The sequence below is a fragment of the Bombina bombina genome, chromosome 6 (assembly GCF_027579735.1).
Source record: "Bombina bombina isolate aBomBom1 chromosome 6, aBomBom1.pri, whole genome shotgun sequence".
Classification (NCBI taxonomy): domain Eukaryota; kingdom Metazoa; phylum Chordata; class Amphibia; order Anura; family Bombinatoridae; genus Bombina; species Bombina bombina.
In genome coordinates, this window is record NC_069504.1 from 344440061 (window position 1) to 344464343 (window position 24283).

Here is a 24283-nt window from a genome sequence, read left to right on the forward strand (position 1 = left end):
GGATTTCTTTCTCTTTCTACTCAGACCAACCTAGTCATGCTAAGGGATTCTTGTCTGAACAAACTAGTATCTATATTCCGCTAGCGTATATATTGATGAGACACCAGCATTTTTATTTTAAAAGTTGGCTTTAACGTCACGCCACAAGTTCCAACAACTGTAGAATTTTATTTTATTGTAAGATCATGTGTAACTGAAATGCATGATACATGCTTCAAATTAAATATCACAACTAGTTTTGTTACATTTTCTATATGTTCTTAAAGGGATATGAAACAGTTTTTTTATTTCATTATTTAGATTGAGCAAGCGATTTTAAACAACTTTCTAATTTACTTCTATTATCAATTTTTCTGAGTTCTCTTTATATCTTTTGTTAGTAAGCAGGGATGTAAGCTTGGGAGCCGGCCCATTTGTAGAGCACTTTGTGGCAGCAGTTTTGCAAGAATGTTATCTATTTGCAAGAGCACTAGAAGGCAGCACTATTTCCTGCCATGCAGTGCTCCAGATGCCTACCTAGGTATCTCTTCAACACAGAATATGATGGGAACAAAGCAAATTTGAAAATAGAAGTAAATTAAGAAACTAGCTAGGTTCCATTAGAGCATTTCTGCCCCTGAGACTAACTATGTCTACACTTCGGGGCATATTTATCAATGTGTGAGTGGACATGATACGAAGTAGCGTATCATGTCTGCCGCACATCAATAAATGACGACAGCATACGCATATTGCTGGTGCAATGCCGCCCCCTGCAGATTTGTGCTAGCAGGGGGTGTCAATCAACCCAATCGTATTCTATCGGGTTGATTTTTGTCCGCCACATCAGAGCAGGAGGACAAGAGTTATGGAGCAGCGGTTTTTGGACCCCTGCTTCTAAACTTCTGTATCCAATGAGCAATACAGAGCTTGATAAACATGCCCCTTCAACTAGGAAAATTGGAAATTTGTTTAAAATTGCATGCTCTATTCCAATCATGAAAATTTAATTTTGACTTTATTGCCTCTTTAACTGATACATAAGGGAGCATACAATGACACTGAAATACTATTGTACTTGTAATTTACAATGGGCTCTATTTAACAAGCTCCGTATGGAGTTTGATGGCCCCTGTTTCTGGCGAGTCTTCAGACTCGCCAGAAACAGCAGCTGCTCTGAGCAGACGGACAGATATCGCCACAATACAACCCGATCGAGATCGAGTTGACGCTCTTGTGAGCTGCTGGTGCAATGCTGAATATGGCGAGCGTATTGCTCGCCGTATTCAGCGAGGTCTGGCGGACCTGATCCGCAGTGTCAGATCAGGTCCACCAGACCTTGATAAATATGCCCCAATGTCTTAATTACTAGCCATTTAGTAAATAAAAAAAACATAAAATGAAAGTCTTTTCCTCAGCAGGGAGAACATGCCAACCAGATTACTGATGTAAAATAAGAAAGTAAAAAATGAATTGTGTTATATAATAATGTGTGGTACAAACAGTGTAGTGTTTAATGGAGAGCCTACTTACCAGAATCTTTCCTTTCTGTAGATGGAACATTTTCACCTGAAAAAAAATATGTGGGTGCAATGATAGAAAGGAGAGATAAATATATTAATAATGTTTTTGCCTCTGTAATGACTTCCCTTTAAAATAGGATCAGTTGGTTAGTGACATTCTGCTTAAACATTTTTACAGTAAAGTCTGTAAAATCCGGGGCAAAATACCTATTGTTAGCATCCATGTATCCATACACCTGTTATATTAAATTGTTCATTTATTGGGGCACAAACTCCTCTATTAAACCATGGTTTATCAAGAAGGACTTGATAAAAGTTAACTTTTTATAAAGTCTCAATACACTTTCAGGGGTAATTAAATCGACCAATAGTCAGTGAATATTGTTTATACAGGTGTAAAATCCCCAAATCCAGAATTCCAAAATGCAGAATTATTCTAAAATCCAGACTTTTTCATTAAAGGAACATAAAACAAAACATAAAATTCTTTCATAATTCAGATAGAGCATACATGTGTCGTATGTGTAGGCGCTGTTTATATATTTTCTTCTAAATACAATTTTAAACAACTTTCCAAGTTACTTCTATTATCACATTTTCTTCGTTTTCTTGGTATCCTTTTTTGAAATGCAGGAATGTAAGCTCTGGAGTGTGCACATGTCTGCAGTACTATATGGCAGCAGTTTTGCAACAATGTTGTACATTAGCAAGAGCACTTGATGGCAGCACCATTTCCTGTCATGTAGTGCTTCAGGCATGTGCACGTTAGCTACCTGAGTATCTCTTCAACAAAGAATAACATGAGTACGAAGTAAATTTGATAACAGAAGTGAATTGGAAACTTTTTTTAAATTGTATTCTCTAGCTGAATAATTAAATTTGGGGGGGGGGGGGGGGTTTCAATTACAATACCCCCCAGTAAGTAAAATCTTCTCTGTCTGTGTCTCTGGGTTAGTTTTGTGCTCTAAAAACAATGACTATTACCCTTCTGAAAGATTTATACTATTTATACATTTTTTTTCTAATGGCATTGGTACTTTGTATGTAAACAAAAGTATTAAACATGATATAATCTGTATTATGAAATGTAAATATTGCCTCAATGCTATAAATATTGTTGTTTACACTTGGTTTCAACCCAAGATGTCCCATGTAAGACGCAAATATACAAATATTCTGAAATCAAAACTTTTCCAACATCCAAACCTTTTCGGGTCCCAAGCAGTTTGGATAAAGGGTTTTCTACCTGTATACTTAATATTGCACAGCAAACTTAAAATCAGCTATTTGTTGCATTGTTTAGTGCTATTTAATAAATGTTAAAATTAACATTGACAATGTAAATAATATAATTTATGTATAGTAACAAATTATTTTAAAATAATAATCACCTTGACCCCCTATTCAAATCCAACAGAATTCCTGGGTGAAAACACTATATGGCAGCTCAGTTTTATTTTGTTTTATTATTTTTTTTCTAAGTCATTCCAATCCATTAGAAGTGTCATCTTTTAAATCAGCAATACAACCTAATAAAGTATGCATTTCACATAAAAATTACGTCAACATTTTTATTCAGTATCATTAATCGCTACTATTACGTTTCTACAAACCTAAATAAGACCTTCTGAAAGCTTATTTATAATTGCCCAAAAATTTGGACATTCAAAAATGTTCATTACAGAATTAAGCTAAATGATAAAAAAAAAATGTTAATTTCACACGTAATAATTTGATAATATTAGTTAAAGGGACATAATACTCATATGCTAAATCACTTGAATCTGATGCAGTATAACTGTAAAAAGCTGACAGGAAAATATCACCTGAGCATCTCTATGTAAAAAAGGAAGATATTTTACCTCACAATCTCCTCAGCTCAGCAGAGTAAGTGCTGTGTAAAAAGTTATACTCAGCTGCTCCCAGCTGCAGGTAAAAAAATTGAAGAAATGAACAGCAGCCAATCAGCATCAGCAGTGCTGAGGTCATGAACTCTTACTGTGATCTCATGAGATTTCACTTAACTCTCATGAGATTTCATAGTAAGCTTCCTTTACCTGATTGATGAAATAATATGAGAGTGCACGAAGCTCATCCTTTCAGTTGTCCCGGGACAGACATACTAATATGCTGCTTAGAGATCCTTTACAATGGGAGGTGGCTACTGAGGAACTTTTGAGGTAAAATATCTTTCTTTTTTAAATAGAGATGTTCAGGTGATATTTTCTAGTCAGCTTTTTACAGCTATGCTGCATCACTTTCAAGTGTTTAAACATTTGGGTATTATGGCCCTTTAAGTGAATAAAACTGAGGTCAAACACATTAAGGTGTTCTAAGAAAATGTTTAATTATTTAGCCATCATATTTACTTTTAACATAGGTGTAATCCACTTTGCTTTTGTAGAGGCAAGAGGAAAACACCATAAAAAACATGTCCTGCGTTTATTGCATTTGGGGTATCATAGCTATTTCAGTTGCTTTTCTAATAGACTGGAATGCGTTGTAAAAGAGTTAAATATAGTTTTCTGCAGGCAAACTCTAATGGAATGGGATGGGGAGGGGGCAAGGAACGAACGGAAAGTGAAAGATTGCGTTTGTACCTGGAGAAGGAGTACTAACAGAAGACTCATCTTCATCTGTAAAAATAAAATATGAATGAAAATCTTTCCATCAATTAATGAAACATTCTTGGCTTGTTACCTTTGTAGTGAAAACATTTGGAACAATAAATCCTGCAAAGGAAAAAGTAGTCACAGCACCCTAAACCACTCAAATAAGCTTCAAACTTATGGGGAAAAAAGCATTGTGTTTTCAGTTGTTGAAATGCGAAACTCCAATGATCAGAGAAGAGGGGGAAAAAAAAAGCAGAAATGAGATGTAAACCAAATGATCTAATATTAAAATGGATTTATGAAGAGCTTTAGAAAACATTTAAAATGTTAGGAATGTAAACGATAATAAGCAGGAAAAAAAGCGCGTTGAAATTAAGGTCAACCACACGTATCTGACCTGAGGAAGATGTCACATCACTGTCGTCCATGTCTGCAAGTAAAATGTGCATCACATACACAATGAATGTTGTATATGGATTACCGGTACAATATACAAATGAATGCTTTGATGTAATTCCTTGGTTTCTGTGCTTAAAGGGACATAAAACCCCCCAAAAATATTTCATTATTCAGATAGAACATACAATTTTAAACAACTTTCCAACTTATTTCTATTATCAATTTTTCTTTGTTCTATTGTTCTCCTTTGTTGAAAAGCAGAAACTTAAGCTCAGGAGCGTGCATGTGTGTGCAGTACTATCTGTCAGCAGTTATGAAAGAATGTTATACATTAGAAAGAACACTAGATGGCAGCACTATTTCCTGCCATGTAGTGCTTCAGACACGTGCACGCCACTTATCTAGATATCTCTTCAACAAAGCATACCATGAGAAAGAAGCCAGATTGATAACAGAAGTAAATTGGAAACCATTTTTAAATTGTTTTCTCTGTCTGAATCATGAAAGAAATCATTTGGGCTTCATGTCCCTTTAATGTTTTTCGCAGCCAAGGATTTAAAATGCCATAAATGTGATATACTGAGAAATATCAGTTTAATCGTACATCAATTGATACCTACACATATATATTAAAGCAAACATGATGTGGGGTAGATTTTAGTCCAGATGAAAAAGCTTATCAATACTATTTATATTAAAGTCTTAACTAGAGTGCTTCCTTTGTATAACTTTTCAACTAGATGAGAATGTACCCAATAGCCACAGTTCCCTAGATATGATAAAACCAAATCAATTCTGCAAATATATCAAATCTAAATTCTTAAGCTCATGAAATGTTAATAATGCTGAACCCAATATTTATATTTCTCACAATTTCTGGTTTGGTTTTTGCAACAAAAAGAAATGGCTATGCCAAGGTAAAAAACAAGCACATTTAAAACCATAATGTAAAAGCAGGGACATTAAACTGCTGGGCGCAACTATCCTAGCATGGCTACTACTCTCACTATTCTGTTGCTGCAGCTCTCTTTAAAGCTGTGTTGTTATTTTAACCCCTGAAATGTTGCTCCGCCTTTTGTACTGGGGCAGCCATCTTGGAACACAGTTATTCTCACATACAGTGACAGAAGTCATTTGTATTTACATATCAATGAGGTTGGCAACTTTTTGACAACTTTATAAAGTGCTTCAGATTAGAGTGCAGAATACAAAGCAGGAGCTGTACATTTTTGCAGTGGCTGCACTGCTCTATATTATTGTTGAGTGCTTTTTAAAAAATAGTGTGACTGAAAACTGTTAAATAAATGCAAAATTGTAAACCTCACATGATGTATCATGCACACTAACCTGAAGCACATGATACAGCTGTAAAAAAGTGGTCAATATTACTAATCTGTGAGTGTGCACAGCTTCTGTCACAGGCCGGGAGAATACCTGAGCTCCAATACGGCGGTGTCCAGTATAAAGAGGAAGAACTTCATTATCTGGCACTTTTAAAGGGACACTGAACCCAATTTTTTTATTTTGTGATTCAGATAGAGCATGACATTTTAAGCAACTTTCTGATTTATTATCACATTTTTTCAAAGTTTAGATGCCGGCCCATTTTTGGTTAACAACCTTGGTTGTTCTTGCTGATTGGTGGATAAATTCATCCACCAATAAAAAAAAAAGTGCTGTCCAGAGTACTGAACAAAAAAACTTAGATGCCTTATTTTTCAAATAAAGATAGCAAGAGAATGAAGAAAAATTGATAATTGGAGTAAATTAAAAAGTTGCTTAAAATTGCATGCTCTATCTGAATCACAAAAGAAAAAAAAATTGGGTTCAGTGTCCCTTTAAGCTATTAAACAGGAGAACTGATTTGTAAAGAATTGAAATGCAATAACATGGTGAGTAGTAATTATTCTTTTGTTGCTGTGCACAGCAGTTTAATGTCCCTTCAACTACATTTTTACAATACGTTTAATATAAATATTTTGTATAGCTATGTTATCCTTGCACAAAAAGTGTTCATTTTATTTCCAAAATGTGATGATGCAAAAACAGCTGTTGTAGAAGATGTGTGGGTTGTAGAAGATGTGAGGTGTTTTTTAACCTCCACATCTTCTACAACCCACACAGGAACCTTCAGGAATCATTATTTTCTAAAAACGGAACTTTTAATTTTTTGCAAAAAAAAGAGAGTAACCAACAGGGATCATCAAGGAATCCTCTATACTGCTTATGCAATTTCTGGGCAACAACCATCACAGCCTGTTTGGGAACGAAAGTACCCCAAAATCTTGCATAAACCTTATACTTAACACCATCCGGAGACAAAGATCTTCAAGGAATCCTCTACACTGTTTGTGCATAATCAAGGCAACAACCATCACAGCCTGTTTGGGAAGTTAAATACCCCAAATTTCTGCACAAAGTTTTTACTAAACAACACCAAGAGACTTTTAACCTTTTAACGCCGTTATGCCGTTCTATTCCGTCATATTTACACTGGGCTTTAAAGCCGTTATGACGGAATAGAACGTCATAACAAACGGCTGTCCTGAAGCCTTCTGTGCTTCAAGGACTTGATCGCGGTCTGGAGGGCGTTCCTAGGGTTGTAGGGACGCCCCCCAGATGCGATCCAATAATTGAAATCTCGCGATCGTATGCACGATCGCGTAGTTTCAATTTGTCTACATCGGAACAGGTGTTCCGATGTAGGCACTTTAACCCTGTCACGAAAGGGTTAATTCACCAGCACAAACACCGGTTTGTTTTTGTGCTATAATAAAGGAGATTTTATTTGCACTAATCACTGGCATTTCCTTCATTTATTTACTTCATTGAAAGGCATCTACCATACCCCTGAGAGGGGAAACTTGCCACCCAACCCCCTTCTAACAGGGAGATTTTATTTCTTGAAAAGAAATACCTCAATTGGCACCACACAGATTCCAATTATCTTTGATTTCTAAATACTACCATACTCTACAGAGGAGAAGCAGAGACACTACACAGACTTCTCAGCAAAAAGGTGAGCTACAAAAAAGTTTTTTTTATACCTTGCTGTAAATCAGTACTTTTGTGTTACACCTTACAACTGTGCTCCCCTTTATGTTACTCCCTTTTTACAAGCGCTATAGTCTGGTACCCCCTATATATATATATATATATATATATATATATATATATATATATATATATATACACACATATATACTGGAACCTGTCTCCACATAATCTATATTAATTAGCATTGTGTTTGCTGGTATTGTTTTACAATAGTCAAATTCTCCCCATCACAATGAAACAGACTGTTTTAACATCCGTTTAATTGTAGAAGCCAAGGAATAGACAACACTTTCTTGGTTTGCAGCATTCTTATCGTATCACCCCTGGTAAGGCCAATTAGGGAGAGATATGCTGATGGACAAACTCCTAACACCTTCTCATGCATCCTTTAGAATTGTGTGCGTTTGTTTACTGATTTAATTTTTGTGGAATATGGTGTATGTTATTATAAAGGTAACATAATTATTTATGAACCTTTTATGGTGGTACATTAAACCTTGAATAGCACCCTGCTACATACTTGTCCCTAATTGGCTTTAACTGATAACAACTGCAAAACAATTCAGTTTTACTAACTTTACAAGAGTGACTAGTTTTGTTGTCTGCAAACTAAAGACCAGATTGGCTCCTCCAAATAAAGTAAATGGTGTGTGGAGTTTGGATATGGAAGCATAGATGCATCATGCAGTAAAAAGGATGTTAATTTGTTTTAAAATCATTAAGACTTGACTGATATGTGATTCTATAGCAACACAACAGAAGTGTCTTCTAATTACAAGGGGCTAGATTAAGAGTGGCATGCTATCGTTTGCACGCAAGTGATATCAGGTTATTGTGGCAATTTGCGCGTAAGTTAAAATTAAACCCGTATAACAAGTTGAAAGTAATTGCAAACACATGAATGCTGTCGTGATTACCACAACTTCAAAGCCATGGTTAACTTTAACGCAAGTAAAAAAAAAAAAAAGTGTCACAAAACACATCAAAAGTACATTTAAACGTACAGTTACACTCATAATAACACTAACACAAATGATTTAAAAAAAATTGCATTAAAAAGTTAACACCTGAGATGTTTACATAGGGATCCATAGTAACACGTATAAATATATGTATTTATTTAAATATATACGTATGCATATCTATACATGTGTATATATGTATTTATATTTGTATATATGTATTTACAGACATATATACACATATAAATATATATATATAAATACATACATATATCTCATTCCAATCCTGCGCTCGTGTTAGCGCAAGCTGGCAGCTATTTTTTTGTTCAAAGCGAGGCTCCATTAAAGTCTCTGGGGGAATATGATTCTGCGCTTGCAACTTTGCAAAGTCTTTTTCTGTGCAAGGATGCATCCGCAAGAGTGCAACATTTTTACTTTCAACCTGTAATATGTGCACAACTGGGCGCACAATCGGCTAGATTACAAGTTTTGTCGGTAAAAACTTGCGGAGCTAACGCTCCTTTTTTTTCTGGCGCTCACTTTAAATAACGCTGGTATTACAAGTTTTCTGAATGGCTGCGTTAGCCTCAGAAAAGTGAGCGATGAGCAAAATTTAGCTCCACTTCTACCTGTAATACCAGCGTTGCTTACGGTAGCGGTAAGCTGGCAAAACGTGCTTGTGCACGATTTCCCCATAGGAAACAATGGGGCAGATTCGGCTGAAAAAAAACACCTGCAAAAAAGCAGGGTTCAGCTCTTAACGCAGTTCATGTTAGGGTGTTATGTCTGCACCTAACACCCTAACATGAACCCAAGTCTAAACACCCCTAATCTTACACTTATTAACCCCTAATCTGCCGCCCCCGACATCGTCGCCACCTGCATTATACTATTAACCCCTAATCTGCAACTCCGGACACCACCGCCACCTACATTATACTTATGAATCCCTAATCTACTGCCCCCAACATCGCCGACACCTACATTATATTTATTAACCCCTAATCTGCCGTCCCAAACCTTCCTACAATTATTAACCCCTAATCTGATGCTCCAACATCGCTGCTACTATAATAAAGTTATTAACCCCTAAACCTAAGTCTAACCCTAACCCTAACACCCCCTAAGTTAAATATAATTTAAATAAATCTAAATACAATTACTATAATTAAATACATTAATCCTATTTAAAACTAAATACCTATAAAATAAACCCTAATATAGCTACAATATAACTAATAGTTACATTGTAGCTATTTTAGGATTTATTTTTATTTTACAGGCAACTTTGTATTTATTTTAACTAGGTACAATAGTTATTAAATAGTTATTAACTATTTAATAACTACCTAGCTAAAATAAAGACAAAATTACCTGTAAAATAAACCCTAACCTAAGTTACAATTACACCTAACACTACTCTATAAATAAATAAATTAACTAAATTAAATTAAACTAATTACAATTAAATTAAATAAACTAAATTACGAAAAAAAACCACTAAATTACAGAAAATAAAAAAGAAATTACAATTTTTTTAAACTAATTACACCGAATCTAATCCCCCTAATAAAATAAAAAAGCCCCCCAAAATAAGAAAATTCCCTACCCTATACTAAATTACAAAAGTAATCAGCTCTTTTACCAGCCCTTAAAAGGGCTTTTTGCGGGGCATTGCCCCAAAGTAATCAGCTCTTTTACCTGTAAAAAAAAAAAATACAAGACCCCCCAACATTAAAACCCACCACCCACACACCCCTACTCTAAAACCCACCCAATCCCCCCTTAAAAAAAACTAACACTAACCCCCTGAAGATCACCCTACCTTGAGCCGTGTTCACCCAGCCGGGCCGATTTCTTCATCCAATGCGGGCGATGTGGTCCTCCATCCGGCAGAAGTCTTCATCCAAGCGGGGCAGAAGAGGTCCTCCATCCGGAGAAGTCTTCATCCAAGCGAGGCAGAAGAGGTCCTCCATCCGGCAGAAGTCTTCATCCATCCGCGGCTCCATCTTAAAGACCTCCGACGCAGAACATCCTCCTCGGCCGACGGACTAACGACGAATGAAGGTTCCTTTAAATGACGTCATCCAAGATGGCGTCCCTCGATTCCGATTGGCTGATAGGATTCTATCAGCCAATCGGAATTAAGGTAGGAAAAATCTGATTGGCTGATTCAATCAGCCAAACGGATTGACCTCGCATTCTATTGGCTGATCGGAACAGCCAATAGAATGCGAGGTCAATCCGATTGGCTGATCGGAACAGCCAATAGAATGCGAGGTCAATCCGATTGGCTGATTGAATCAGCCAATCAGATTTTTCCCACCTTAATTCCAATTGGCTGATAGAATCCTATCAGCCAATCGGAATTTGAGGGACGCCATCTTGGATGACATCATTTAAAGGAACCTTCATTCGTCGTTAGTCCGTCGGCCGAGGAGGATGTTCCGTGTCGGAGGTCTTGAAGATATAGCCGCGGATGGATGAAGACTTCTGCCGGATGGAGGACCTCTTCTGCCCCGCTTGTAGGAAGACTTCTGAAGGATGGAGGACCTCTTCTGCCCCGCTTGGATGAAGACTTCTGCCGGATGGAGGACCTCTTCTGCCCCGCTTGGATGAAGACTTCTGCTGGATGGAGGACCACATCGCTCGGATTGGATGAAGAATTCGTCCCGGCTGGGTGAACACGGCTCAAGGTAGGGTGATATTCAGGGGATTAGTTTTAGGTTTTTTTAAGGGGGATTGGGTGGGTTTTAGAGTAGGGGTGTGTGGGTGGTGGGTTTTAATGTTGGGGGTCTTGTATTTTTTTTACAGGTAAAAGAGCTGATTACTTTTGTAATTTAGTACAGGGTAGGGAATTTTCTTATTTTGGGGGGCTTTTTTATTTTATTAGGGGGATTATATTCGGTGTAATTAGTTTAAAAAAAATTGTAATTTCTTTTTTATTTTCTGTAATTTAGTGTGTTTTTTTCCGTAATTTAATTTATTTAATTTAATTGTAATTAGTTTAATTTAATTTAGTTAATTTATGTATTTATAGAGTAGTATTAGGTGTAATTGTAACTTAGGTTAGGGTTTATTTTACAGGTAATTTTGTCTTTATTTTAGCTAGGTAGTTATTAAATAGTTAATAACTATTTAATAACTATTGTACCTAGTTAAAATAAATACAAAGTTGCCTGTAAAATAAAAATAAATCCTAAAATAGCTACAATGTAACTATTAGTTATATTGTAGCTATATTAGGGTTTATTTTATAGGTAAGTATTTAGTTTTAAATAGGATTAATGTATTTAATTATAGTAATTTTATTTAGATTTATTTAAATTATATTTAACTTAGGGGTGTGTTAGGGTTAGACTTAGGTTTAGGGGTTAATAACTTTATTATAGTAGCGGCGACGTTGGGGGCGGCAGATTAGGGGTTAATAATTGTAGGTAGATGGCGGTGATGTTAGGGACGGCAGATTAGGGGTTAATAAAAATGGAAAAGTCGCGGAAAAAAAGTGAGCGGTACACCTGTACCTACCTGACTCGTAATACCAGCGGGCGTTAAAAAGCAGCGTTAGGACCCCTTAATGCTGCTTTTTAAAGCCAACGCCGAACTCGTAATCTAGGCGATTGGTAATAAAAGTTGAGCACAGCTAAAGCACTTGAGGGAGCACAAATTTGCGCTCCACTTGTAATCTAGGACAAGGTGTTGACTGTCCCTTTAAGTACCAGGGAATTAACTCTGTGCTAATAACTTAATTAACTTAATAAATAATAATAAATATTAAATAACTTAATTAGGTCTGGTGACAGTGTTTTCAGTATATATAAGGATGGTAGTAAACTAACCTGCAGTGAATCTTTTACAACACTGGGTTTAGCCACAGAGGTTATTTCCTTTATGTTTTTTTATATGTGAAATGTACTGTTGTTGCTCAAGGGAAGAAATATCCAATTTTCTACCAAAATATTTTTCTGTCAAATTACAAACGCTACATTTTATTTGAAATAGAATATACTGCAAAAATACATTACTTTCATGGAACGTAGATAGTTTCTTGAAGCAGATACTTTTACAGTTTGTCCAATCATTAGAAAAAAATGTACCTAAAAACATATTAAAGAAACTCAAAACTAGCATCCTGAAGTTTTCAATACTGCACAATACCTTGTTAAAGTAAAACAAATTAAAGGGGCATTGTCAAAACTGAGATACAGTACATTTCAATTATGAATAGAAGTATATTTTGAAATACACTTGTATCAGTAAAAGTTTGTCTAGCAACATCACATGATCTACTGCCAGATCCTTGCATCCACCATGCTGTAGAAGCTGCAGCCTCACAAATTCACATCTACAGTATGATAGCTTGGTAAGGACTTCTGGAAGATCTGCATAACGATCAATCAGTTGTGTCCTGGGGTTACTCCTTTTTTGCCCTCCAATAAGGTCAAATAGATTTTCTACTCATCCAGCTATATAAAATTTTAAAATAACATTAGAATCAATAGATATGTTAAACTAATGTTTATCTCATACATCCCTGTGTGATTGTCATTGTTTTCCCTTTAAAGGGACATGAGACTCAAAATGTTTATTTCATGAATCAGATAGAACATGGAGTTTTAAACAACTTTCTAATTTACTTCTATTATCAGCTTTTCTTTGCTCTCTTGGTATCTTTAGTTGAAAAGCAAGGATGTAAGCTCAGGAGTGTGCACGTGTCTAGAGCACTATATGGCAGCGGTTTTGCAACAATATTATCCATTTGCAAGAGCACTAGATGACAGCACAATTTCCTGCCATGCATTGCTCCAGGCGCTTTTCCTAGGTATCTCTTCAACAGAGAATACCACGGCAACAAAGCGAATTTGATAATAGGAGTAAATTGGAAACTTTTTAAAAATTGTACGCTCTGTCTGAATCACAAAATAGTTTTTTTGGGTTTCATAAGACCACAAGAAAAAATCCCAGTCCAAGGTAATGTGTTTGTTAGTTTTATAAAGAACATTTATATTTGCATTGTTCATAATCTTAAACATTTTAAGTTTTTTTTAATGTGTTTTAATTTTTATTTCTTCTTTTTTTAATCTTTTAAAATATATATTTCTTTCTATTAATTTATATCTTCCTTACTATGCCATTTATCATAACAAATAATAAAACACACAAAATTAACGTAAACTAAATAATTGTACCTCAAATTGAAATTGTAATATGGGCTGCAGCTGGTGAATTACAGAGCGCAAACGTGCGAGCATGATGTGAGAGGTTTTCAGACTGGGGTTAATCTTAGGGTTTGGGGTGAGAGTTACTAGACAGGTTTTTTTAAATCTATCTCTGGCCTATCAATGTAATTTACAGGGCCTAGTGGTTACTAATGTGGTAGTAATGAAAAAAATAAAAAAAATGGTATCTATGATAAAAAGATATTATGATCTCATTGTTATTATTCAACAATTATAATTAGTAGGTGTGACAAGAGCTTACAAAAACCTCAGACTATTATTTCTGAGCCAAAGAAGAAAAATAAGTCTGCACAGTATTATGTATCTAACACATATTCAATCAATGTGGTAGTAATGCTTTCTTGTTAAATATGTTTCACGAGAATTATACATTTTTATCTATTTGTAAAATTGTATAAATTATTTGACACACAAAAAAAATACATTATTATGTATCAGCTACTAGCATCTAATAAACATTTTTATTTCACAGTTAAGAGAAAAATAATAATTTAAAGGAAAACTAATCTAAAAATAGATCATGCGTACGAGAGTACTTTTTGAACATAGTAAAACATTTATTTTGCGCATAAGGGTTACATTTAAAATAGTTTATATTGAGGTTGAAACGAATATGAAATGTATGTTTGTGCACAAAGTACTTGATTTATCAGTTGCTTGCCAGAGGATAAGTACAACTTCCACAGCTCCAATGGTAAAGAGGGAAATAACTCCACAAATGTTTTAAAGAACGTTTTATGGTGCTCTATGTTATATGCAACAAATACAAATTAAATTGTAATTTTTTTTTTTAAATCCCTAGACCCAAGGGCTTATTTAAAAAATATATACTAATTCTGCTTAGGAAGCTATACATCATATTGAGTGTGAGTGTCTATGTTTGTGTGTGGATTTGTGTGTGCATGCATTCGTATGGGTCTGTGCATTTATGCATGTGCATGCATTTGTGAGTGTGTGCATACACTCATGTGTGTATGCATTTGTGTGTGTGTGAATGCATTAATGTGTGGGGGCATGTGCATGAATTTGTGTGTGTGCATGCATCTGTGTGTGTGCACATGCATTAATGTGTGCATGTATTCATGTGTGTGTGTGTGCATGCATTTGTGTGTGCCTGCATGCATTCATGTGTGTGTGTGCATGCATTTGTGTGTGCCTGCATGCATTCATGTGTGTGTGCATGCATTTGTGTGTGTGTGCATGCATTCATGTGTGTGTGCATGCATTTGTGTGTGTGCGCATGCATTCATGTGTGTGTGTGTATGCATTTGTGTGTGTGTGTATGCATTTGTGTGTGTGTGTGCATGCATTCATGTGTGTGTGCATTTGTGTGTGTGTAAACTTCCCAGTGTTTTACTTTATTACCTAACATGCTCACGATGTTTATGGGGCTATTAATGGTACAATGCAACATGAAGAGATTAACCTTGAACTGGAAAGGATATGAACCAAGGGGCAGATTTTCTGACAAATGTGTCACTAATATACTTGTCCACAGCAATGGATGTAAGTGATATTGTGGAATGTTTGTAAAAGGCTAAAGCAAAGGTCAGTGATTTCTGCCCTCATAAATAGGTGCCAACAACACGCTCCTATCAAGTTTCAGACTTACTCCAAAATGTCATCACAAATCGGGCTATCTATCAAAGTCTAGTGTAATGTAATGTATCAACCATAGATCTGTTCATAACAATACAATGGGAACAGACTTTACTCCTAACATTGATCAGCGTGCTAAGATGACATTCAGTTAGGAAGTCATGGAAAACAAATATATAAGGAATGTAAAACGCTGCTGTTTTATAAAGAATATGTCAATATTTGCTACAGGTGCAGTAAATCACTTGATAATGGTAATTTGCACACTGCAAAAGTTGTTATTATATACTTTATATGCATTAAAAGTTGCTAAACTTTTCAAAGTATCCAGATTATTTTCATAATTTTATAATCTGTTTTCAATGAACTGCTTGTTATGCTGTATATTTTAATAGTATACATAACCAGCCCTCATTATGTCCTGTACGTGACAAAGAAGAGATTGAAACACCCAGAAAAAAACGAAATAAATCTAAAACATATTGCACGTAGTCTCTCAATAAATCTGACTGCTGAAAGAAAAAAAAATCTGGAAAAAAATGTGTTATTCATGTGATGGAAAGACTGGAAAGTGTCAATATTTTTAGAATATTATCTTCTATGCTTGTGAACAAATATGACCACCTCCAACAAATTCTTCATAAAAAAAACAAAAACAAAAATGTTTTTCACATTTAAGCTGGAAAGGATGAGTAATACATTTTGTGATGTGATAAACGTTAAAAACATACAGTAAAATTAAAAGAGAAATAACATTTACAGATTAAATCATTATGAAAAAAAGTGTAAATATTTAAAGGGACAATATACTATAAAATAGTTTTTCCCTTCATGCATTTCCAATGACTTGCTATACCAGCTGCAGAGTATAACACATGTGGACAGTTTTAATCTGAAAATATGTTTTAAGGTTCACATTCTTTTAAACCTCAGCCCATTAAAATAGGTTTAGTTTGCAGGTAAAATCAGATCTCATGTTATCACTTTCTGTAAACACACATATTTCTATCTGTACACCAAAGCCCTATACTTAGAGTGAACAATGGGAAATCAACATTTTATTACTTATATCTCTTACACCTCACTGGGTGTGTAGTTTCTTCGGCTGGCTGTGTTTTCATAGCTTGTCAATAGCTTAGTACTTGAGTATAGAAACTTTCAGTATAGGTGGGGATACCACACGATAAATCAGCTATTTCAAATGCTAAAAAAAATGGTATAGCAGTTATTTGTAAACAACTGAACACACTCAGTCAGGTAAAATTGATCATTAGAAACAAATTAAAGGGGAGATAATTTTAGGGCAAACTGTCCCTTTAAACTAGTAAACATAAGTGTGCAACTTTAGTTTTGCATTGCCCATGCATACTTTTATTCTATGCTCAAATTAGTCAGCAAACGTTTACTGTCTTTACTAAACAGACACTTACATATAAATGGTAATCCATTTATAAACACGACATGTCATGCACAGCAGATCAAACCTCTGTCCCCTTTATTATGATATAGACTTCAGTACTTATAATGACACCTGTTTCATCCAGAAAGGAAATGACTCCCCCTAGAGGCAATTACAGCTAGTACCAGTTTTTTTTTTCTTCTTCAGGTGGCATTTTTAAATAGAAACATATTTCTTAAAAAAAAATGTATGGTTTATTTTTGTTATATTTTATTTGTATATTGTGACTTATTTACTGATTGACTACTTGGCCACGTAAAGTTAGAACACGTTATTAAAATAAAAATATTTTACTGTAACAATTATTTAAGCCTGTGAAAACAAGCATTGTTAAAGAAGATAAAAATAAGAATGCATACTATGTAGTCAACTTTCTTCTACAAATGGGGCCTTTAGATTCTTGTTTGTCATCAAATTCCTTATAAAAATACATATTTGTAAAAATAAAAATGTACCTTCTTAAAATATAATGCTTTTGTATATTTAAGTTCAGGTAAATGTTGTTTAACAAGTTAATATATTTAAAGGGATACTAGTAGCATTATTCTACAGGCATTTTTGTATTATTTAACTTTCAGGTAATAGTGCTACTTGTATATACATTTGCTGGATTAAACTCATTGTTCCTAAAAGGCAGGTAATCAAGGAAAATAGCAGGCTGCCACCCTTGGGTCAGTATGAGTAAGCATGGCGTTCTTCTATGTGGCTGCGCAATTCAAGTCCATAAGCACTGAGCGGACTTGCTCTCTGCAACAGAGCATTTATAGATCACTGGAATTCCAAAAAGCTTGATCCTTGTAGGAATTTGTTCTATCAGTCTGTGCTACGATCTTACAATTTACCCTATTCCCTAAACTGATTTAAATCCATCTCTGAACAACCCCCTGAGCAATAAACATGGCAGCTGAGCTGGGATGGCAGTATTTATGTGAGGAGTAGGAAGGAGCATACAGTTTATATACAGCTCTTCATCAAACTGTAGTTCTGAAATAAGTGATTAAAGCTGCTGACAGTTTTATTCTGAAAATATGTTTTAAGATTCAAATTCCTTTAAAGGGACACTAAACACAAAATTTTTCTTTCATGATTCAGGTAGAGAATAATATTTTAACCCTTTGAGTGCTAAGCACTTTCCCACCTGGGTGCTAAGCTAATTTGAGAGTCTTTTATTTTTTAATTTTTTTAATATTTTTTTTTGTAACTTTTTTTTCTTTAATTACGGTGGGTCTTGATGCCTGAGATACAGGCTTCTAAGCAGCATGCCCCCTTTCCCTATACTGTCCATTGTCTTTTTTTAATAAAGTTGCGCGGTGACGTCATCATGTCATTGCGCGTGACGTCACCACGCAAAACGTGAAGCCCCGGCAATGCCTGTCACTATACAGGCCCAAATCGCCGGAGTAGGAGAGGGTGGGAGCCCCCAGATCTCCCTCAAGGTGGGTGAGTGCTAGCGATGGCTCTGAGCCGTCGTTAGCACTCAAGGAGTTAAACAATATTCCAATTTACTTCTATTATATAATTTGCTTCATTCTTTAGTTACCCTTTGTTGAAGAAATAGCAATGCACATGGTTGAGCCAATCACACGAGGCATCTGTGTGCAGTCACCAACCAGCAGCTACTGAGCCTATCTAGATATGCTTTCCAGAAAAGGATATCAAGACGATGAAGCACAATCGATAATAGAAGTAAATTAGAAAGTTGTTTAAAATTACATGCTCTTTCTAAACCATGACATAAAAAATGTGGGTTTCATGACCCTTTAAAGTATATTTATAATACTCAGTACTACTGTCAAAGAACATAAGGGCAGAGTGAGGGAGCTATAGTGATTATTTCATAGTGATATTAACTGTTTTAATGACATTATTCTAGTTTAAAGCAACAGATCCTCTGATGGTCCTATATGAAGTTGCTGAAGCTAATTCCTAATACATGTGCTGGAATGTGTAGCAGGCAGACTTTTGTAAGTCATTTAAAATACTTGTATGTATTGTAAAATTATCACTTTTTGTACACCATTCCTTCATTTTAAACCAAAAGTAACTCATGCAAACTAAAGGCTAGAGAATAAAATTGCACAAACCCATGTCAAGAGTATCTGATGTACATGCAACACAAAGTGCACAGCATCTATTATATAATCTATAACCTTCTACAAGCAGTAAACAAACAGGCAACTACTTTTCTAATGTAGAAGGGATTGTTCGCTTTGACTCACCTTTCGCCTTTTCAGGCGCATCCTCTTTGGGTTTGGGTTGCGCTGCATAGGAAGTATAGTTACATTTGCAAGAGTTTCAAAATTACACTTTCTGCATTCAAATGCCCATCTATGAAACACACATTTACTCTACTTGTACTCATGGTCACAGTTTGTAACTCATTAGCTTAGCAAAATATTCAGAGCTATTTTCTTGATGATGATCTTGATTTGATCGCTGTCAGCTGATATATGTAACTTATTAATATAACTTTGTGTAGTAAACTTAAAGGGACATTAAACACTTTGAGATGGAAATATAAAATTATGTTGTATAGATAAAAAAAACTCTGCAATATAATTTCATTATTTATTTTGTCCCCTTTTTCTGTAATTCCATTGTGAAATTGGGAGCTTTTCAGTTCCTGTTAGAAATGGAAGTGGAGAACACTGTTATATTCTACACAACCATTGTCTGCACATTCTATTGACTTATTTCTAACTGTCCCTAATTACAGAAGAGAAGGTTACAACATGGCAGCTCCCATTGTTTTATAGACATTAACATTTTCCTCTCATTATGTCAATATTTAAACAGCTAATGAAACTTTAAAAAAATACATCTACACGCTATTCTCAGACTAATCTTTTCATAAAATGCATCATTCTAGCATTTATTTAGGGTAGATTACAAGTGGAGCAGTATTTTGCATTTACACTAGAGCAATAACTCTGAGTCTGCTAGAATTAAGATTTTTGCGCTTGTTGGGTTGTATTTGTATTACAAATTGAAAGTAAACTTTTTTCACTAGCAGTTACCCGACTAGTGCAAAAAGCCAAACTTAGAATATCTTGTGCGTGTTCACACATTCCCCCATAGAAGTCAATAAAGAAAAAAAGTGGGAAAAACCTAACACCCCAATCTCGCTCAAACACCATCACATATTCTCATTAGCGCTAACCCGGCATGAAATATGAATATTTTATATACCAATGTTCTTAAAGTAATGGAATATGTTCTATTCATTCATAAATAAATATTTCTACATATATCTGATGTTTTTTTTAAACAATAATATATACCTTTATATAGAGATGATTATATATAGGTATAGATATTTACAGATATATATATAGGAATATCTATTTATAAATACTTAGAACATATTCTGCTATGTACAGAGCATTGGAAGGTGACATATTTACAGTAAATACATAGTTAAAAACTTTAATACATATGAATATTGCATAAATATGTTTTTACATGTTTTCATTTACTTAACGACAAAAGGCTCTAATGCACTTATATATATGTCTGTATATGTATACATATATATTTATGTGTTTATATGTGTATATATGTCTGTAAATACATATATACACATGTAAATACATAAATACATATGTACACACACACACATATAAATATATACCAAAAATATTGGCACCCTGCATTTCTGTCAGATAATGCACCACTTTGCCCAGAGAATTGTTGCAATTACAAATGTTTAGGCATTCTCATGATTATTTCTTTTGTTTGTATTGGTATAACACAAAAAAGTGGAGAAAAAAAAGCCAAATCTGACACATTCCACACAAAACTCTAAGAATTGACTGGACAAAATTATTGGCACATTCTCAAAATTGTAAGAAATAATTGCATTCCAAGTTTGTGATGCTCCTGTAATTAGTAATTAAACTCACCTGTATCAAATTAACAGGTGCTGACAATATAGAAATAATACTGGCAACCAGTTAAAATGATGAAAAAGTGACTCAACCTTTCTGTTGTGTGTCTCTGTGTGCCACACTGAGCATGGAGAAGAGAAAGAGCAGCAAAGAATTGTCTGAGGATTTGAGAACAAAAATTGTGGAAAAGCATGGACAATCTTAAGGTTACAAGTCCATCTCCAGAGACCTTAATGTCCCTGTATCCACTGTGCTCAACATTGCCAAGAAGTTTACAGCCCATGGCACTGTAGCTAATCTCCCTGGACGTGGACGAAAGAGAAAAATTGATCAAAGATTGCAACAAAGGATTGTTCAAATGGTGGATAAAGAACCTCGATCAACTTCCAGACAAATTTAAGCTGACCTTCAGGCATATGGTACAAATGTGTCAGCACTATATGTTGCCATCTGAATAAAAAGGGACGCTATGATAGGAGACCCAGAAGTACCTCACTGCTGACACAGAAACATAAAAAAGCCAGACTGAAGTTTGCCAAAACATACCTGAGGAACGTGCTGTGGACGGACGAAACAAAATTACAGCTTTCTGGTAAAGCCCATCATTCTACTGTTTTCAGAAAAAGAAATGAGGCTTTTAAAGAAAAGAATACAGTCCCTACAGACAAACATGGTGGAGGGTCACTGATGTTTTTTGGTTGCATTGCTGCTTCAGGCACTGGATGTCTTGACTGTGTGCATGGCATTATGAAATCTGAAGACTACCAAAGAATTCTGTGGTGCAATGTAGGGCCCAGTGTTAGAAAGTTGAGTCTCCGTCAGAGGTCATGGATCTTACTGCAGGACAATGACCCAAAGCACACGTCAAAAAGCACCCAGAAATGGTTTAAGGCAAAGAGCTGGAGAGTACTGAACTGGCCAGCAAAGAGTCCAGGGGGTGGAATTATCAAGGGCCGATTGGCCCTGAATACCCCTGTTTCTGCGCGAGCCTCCAGGCTCGCCGGAAATAGAAGTTAAGAAGCAGTGGTCTTAAGACCACTGCTCCTTAAGTTATACACCTCCTCTGAGGCTGCGGTCTGCAATCCACCCGATCGTGTATGATCGTGTTGATTGACACCCCTGCTAGCGGCCGATTGGCTGCGAATCTGCAGGGGGCGGCATTGCACATGCAGTTCACCAGAACTGCTTGTGCAATGTTAAATGCCGACAGCGTATACTGTCGGCATTCAGCAATGTCTGGCGGACATGATCCGCTATAGCCCCAAAATCTCATTCCTATAGAGCACCTGTGGAGAGTTTTTAAAACAGCAGTTGGGAAAAGGAATCCTTCTAATCTGAGAGACCTGGAGCAGTTGGCGAAAAAAGAGTGCTCTAAAATTCCAGTAGAGAGGTGTAAGAAACTCATTGATGGTCACAGGAAGTGATTGATTTCAGTTATTTTTTCCAAGGGGAATGCTACCAAATATTAAATTGAGAGTGCCAATCATTTTGTCCAATCTATTTCTGGAGTTTTGCGTGGAATGTGTCAGATTTGTTTTTTTCTCTACTCTTTTTGTGTCATACCAATACAAACAAAAGAAATAAACATGAGAATGCCTAAACATTTGCAATTGCAACAATTTTCTGGGTGAAGTGGTGCATTATCTGACAGAAATGCAGGGGTGCCAATATTTTTGGCCATTACTATATATATATATATATATATATATATATATACACATACATATACATCAGTAGACATGTATATGTATGTGGTATGTCTATGTTAAAGCCTTTTGGCGCCTTTTTTTTTCTAACACCCAAGATTTCATATCTTTGAGCGCTTATAATTTTTTTTGCAATATTTTTTAAAATCATTTTTATTAGACAGTGTTAAAAGTGTAATTGTTCTTTGTAATGTATTTTTAAAATGTTTTGTTTAACTTTCTATTTTTGCAAAACAGTTAACCACAGCTCTGAAATCGTGGTAATGATTCTAGCGTAAATCACAATTGCGCTGAAGTGATTTTTTTACTATCAACTTGTAATACGAGCAGTAAGCCGGATAAGCGCAAACCCTCGCGATAAACCCCTTTATCGCTATGGTGCAAACAATTGCGCTCCACTTGTAATCTAGCCCTTAAGGGTAGATTTACCAAGCAGCGGATGCTGCTATGTACCCCCGTACTCTCTGGCTCACCGGCAATGTACAGTGGGGCAAAAAAGTATTTAGTCAGCCACCAACTGCGCAAGTTCTCCCACTTAAGAAGATGAGAGAGGCCTGTAATTTTCATCATAGGTATACCTCATCTATGAGAGACAAAATGTGGAAACAAATCCAGACAATCACATTGTCTGATTTGGAAATAATTTTTTGCATATTATGGTAGAAAATAAGTATTTGGTCAATATCAAAAGTTCATCTCAATACTTTGTTATATATCCTTTGTTGGCAATGACAGAGGTCAAACATTTTCTGTAAGTCTTCACAAGGTTGTCACACACTGTTGCTGGTATGTTGGCCCATTCCTGCATGCAGATCTCCTCTAGAGCAGTGATGTTTTGGGGCTGTCTCTGGGCAACACAGACTTTCAACTCCCTCCAAAGGTTTTCTATGGGGTTGAGATCTGGAGACTGGCTAGGCCACTCCAGGATCTTGAAATGCTTCTTACAAAGCCACTCCTTTGTTGCCCGGGCGGTGTGTTTGGGATCATTGTCATGCTGAAAGACTCAGCCACGTTTCATCTTCAATGCCCTTGCTGATGGAAGGAGGTTTGCACTCAAAATCTCACAATACATGGCCCCATTCATTCTTTCATGTACACGGATCAGTCGTCCTGTTCCCTTTGCAGAGAAACAGCCCCAAAGCATGATGTTGCCACCCCCATGATTCACAGTAGGTATGGTGTTCTTTGGTTTCAACTCAGCATTCTCTCTCCTCCAAACACGACGAGTTGTGTTTCTACCAAACAGTTCTACTTTGGTTTCATCTGACCATATGACATTCTCCCAATCCGCTTCTGGATCATCCAAATGCTCTCTAGCATACTTCAGACGGGCCCGGTGATGTACTGGCTTAAGCAGGGGGACACGTCTGGCACTGCAGGATCTGAGTCTCTGGCGGCGTAGTGTGTTACTGATGGTAGCCTTTGTTATGTTGGTCCCAGCTCTCTGCAGGTCATTCAGTAGGTCCCCCCCCCGTGTGGTTCTGGCATGTTTGCTCACCGTTCTTGTGATCATTTTGACCCCACGGGGTGAGAGTGGAGACCCAGATTGAGGGAGATTATCAGTGGTATTGTATGTCTTCCATTTTCTAATTATTGCTCCCACAGTTGATTTCTTCACACCAAGCTGCTTGCCTATTGCAGATTCAGTCTTCCCAGCCTGGTGCAGGTCTACAATTTTGTTTCTGGTGTCCTTCGGCAGCTCTTTGGTCTTCACCAGTTTGGAGTGTGACTGTTTGAGGTTGTGGACAGGTGTCTTTTATACTGATAACAAGTTCAAACAGGTGCCATTAATACAGGTAATGAGTGGAAGACAGAGGAGCCTCTTAAAGAAGAAGATACAGGTCTTTGAGAGCCAGAAAT

General features: G+C 35.9%; 1 protein-coding gene across 7 annotated transcripts in view; it reads right to left on the reverse strand.

The window, feature by feature from the left end:
• Positions 1-24283, reverse strand: part of MYBPC1 (myosin binding protein C1) — a 262117-nt gene that overhangs the window by 139929 nt on the left and 97905 nt on the right. For 5 of the 7 annotated variants that reach the window (XM_053716992.1, XM_053716991.1, XM_053716986.1 and 2 more), the window contains exons 5-7: positions 19050-19091; positions 4103-4138; positions 1513-1548 (exon numbers count right to left, since the gene is read on the reverse strand). In XM_053716992.1, the coding sequence (XP_053572967.1) occupies positions 1513-1548; positions 4103-4138; positions 19050-19091 (114 nt within the window). The remainder of the gene's footprint in view (positions 1-1512; positions 1549-4102; positions 4139-19049; positions 19092-24283) is intronic. The other 2 variants (XM_053716989.1, XM_053716988.1) reach the window with 1 other exon arrangement.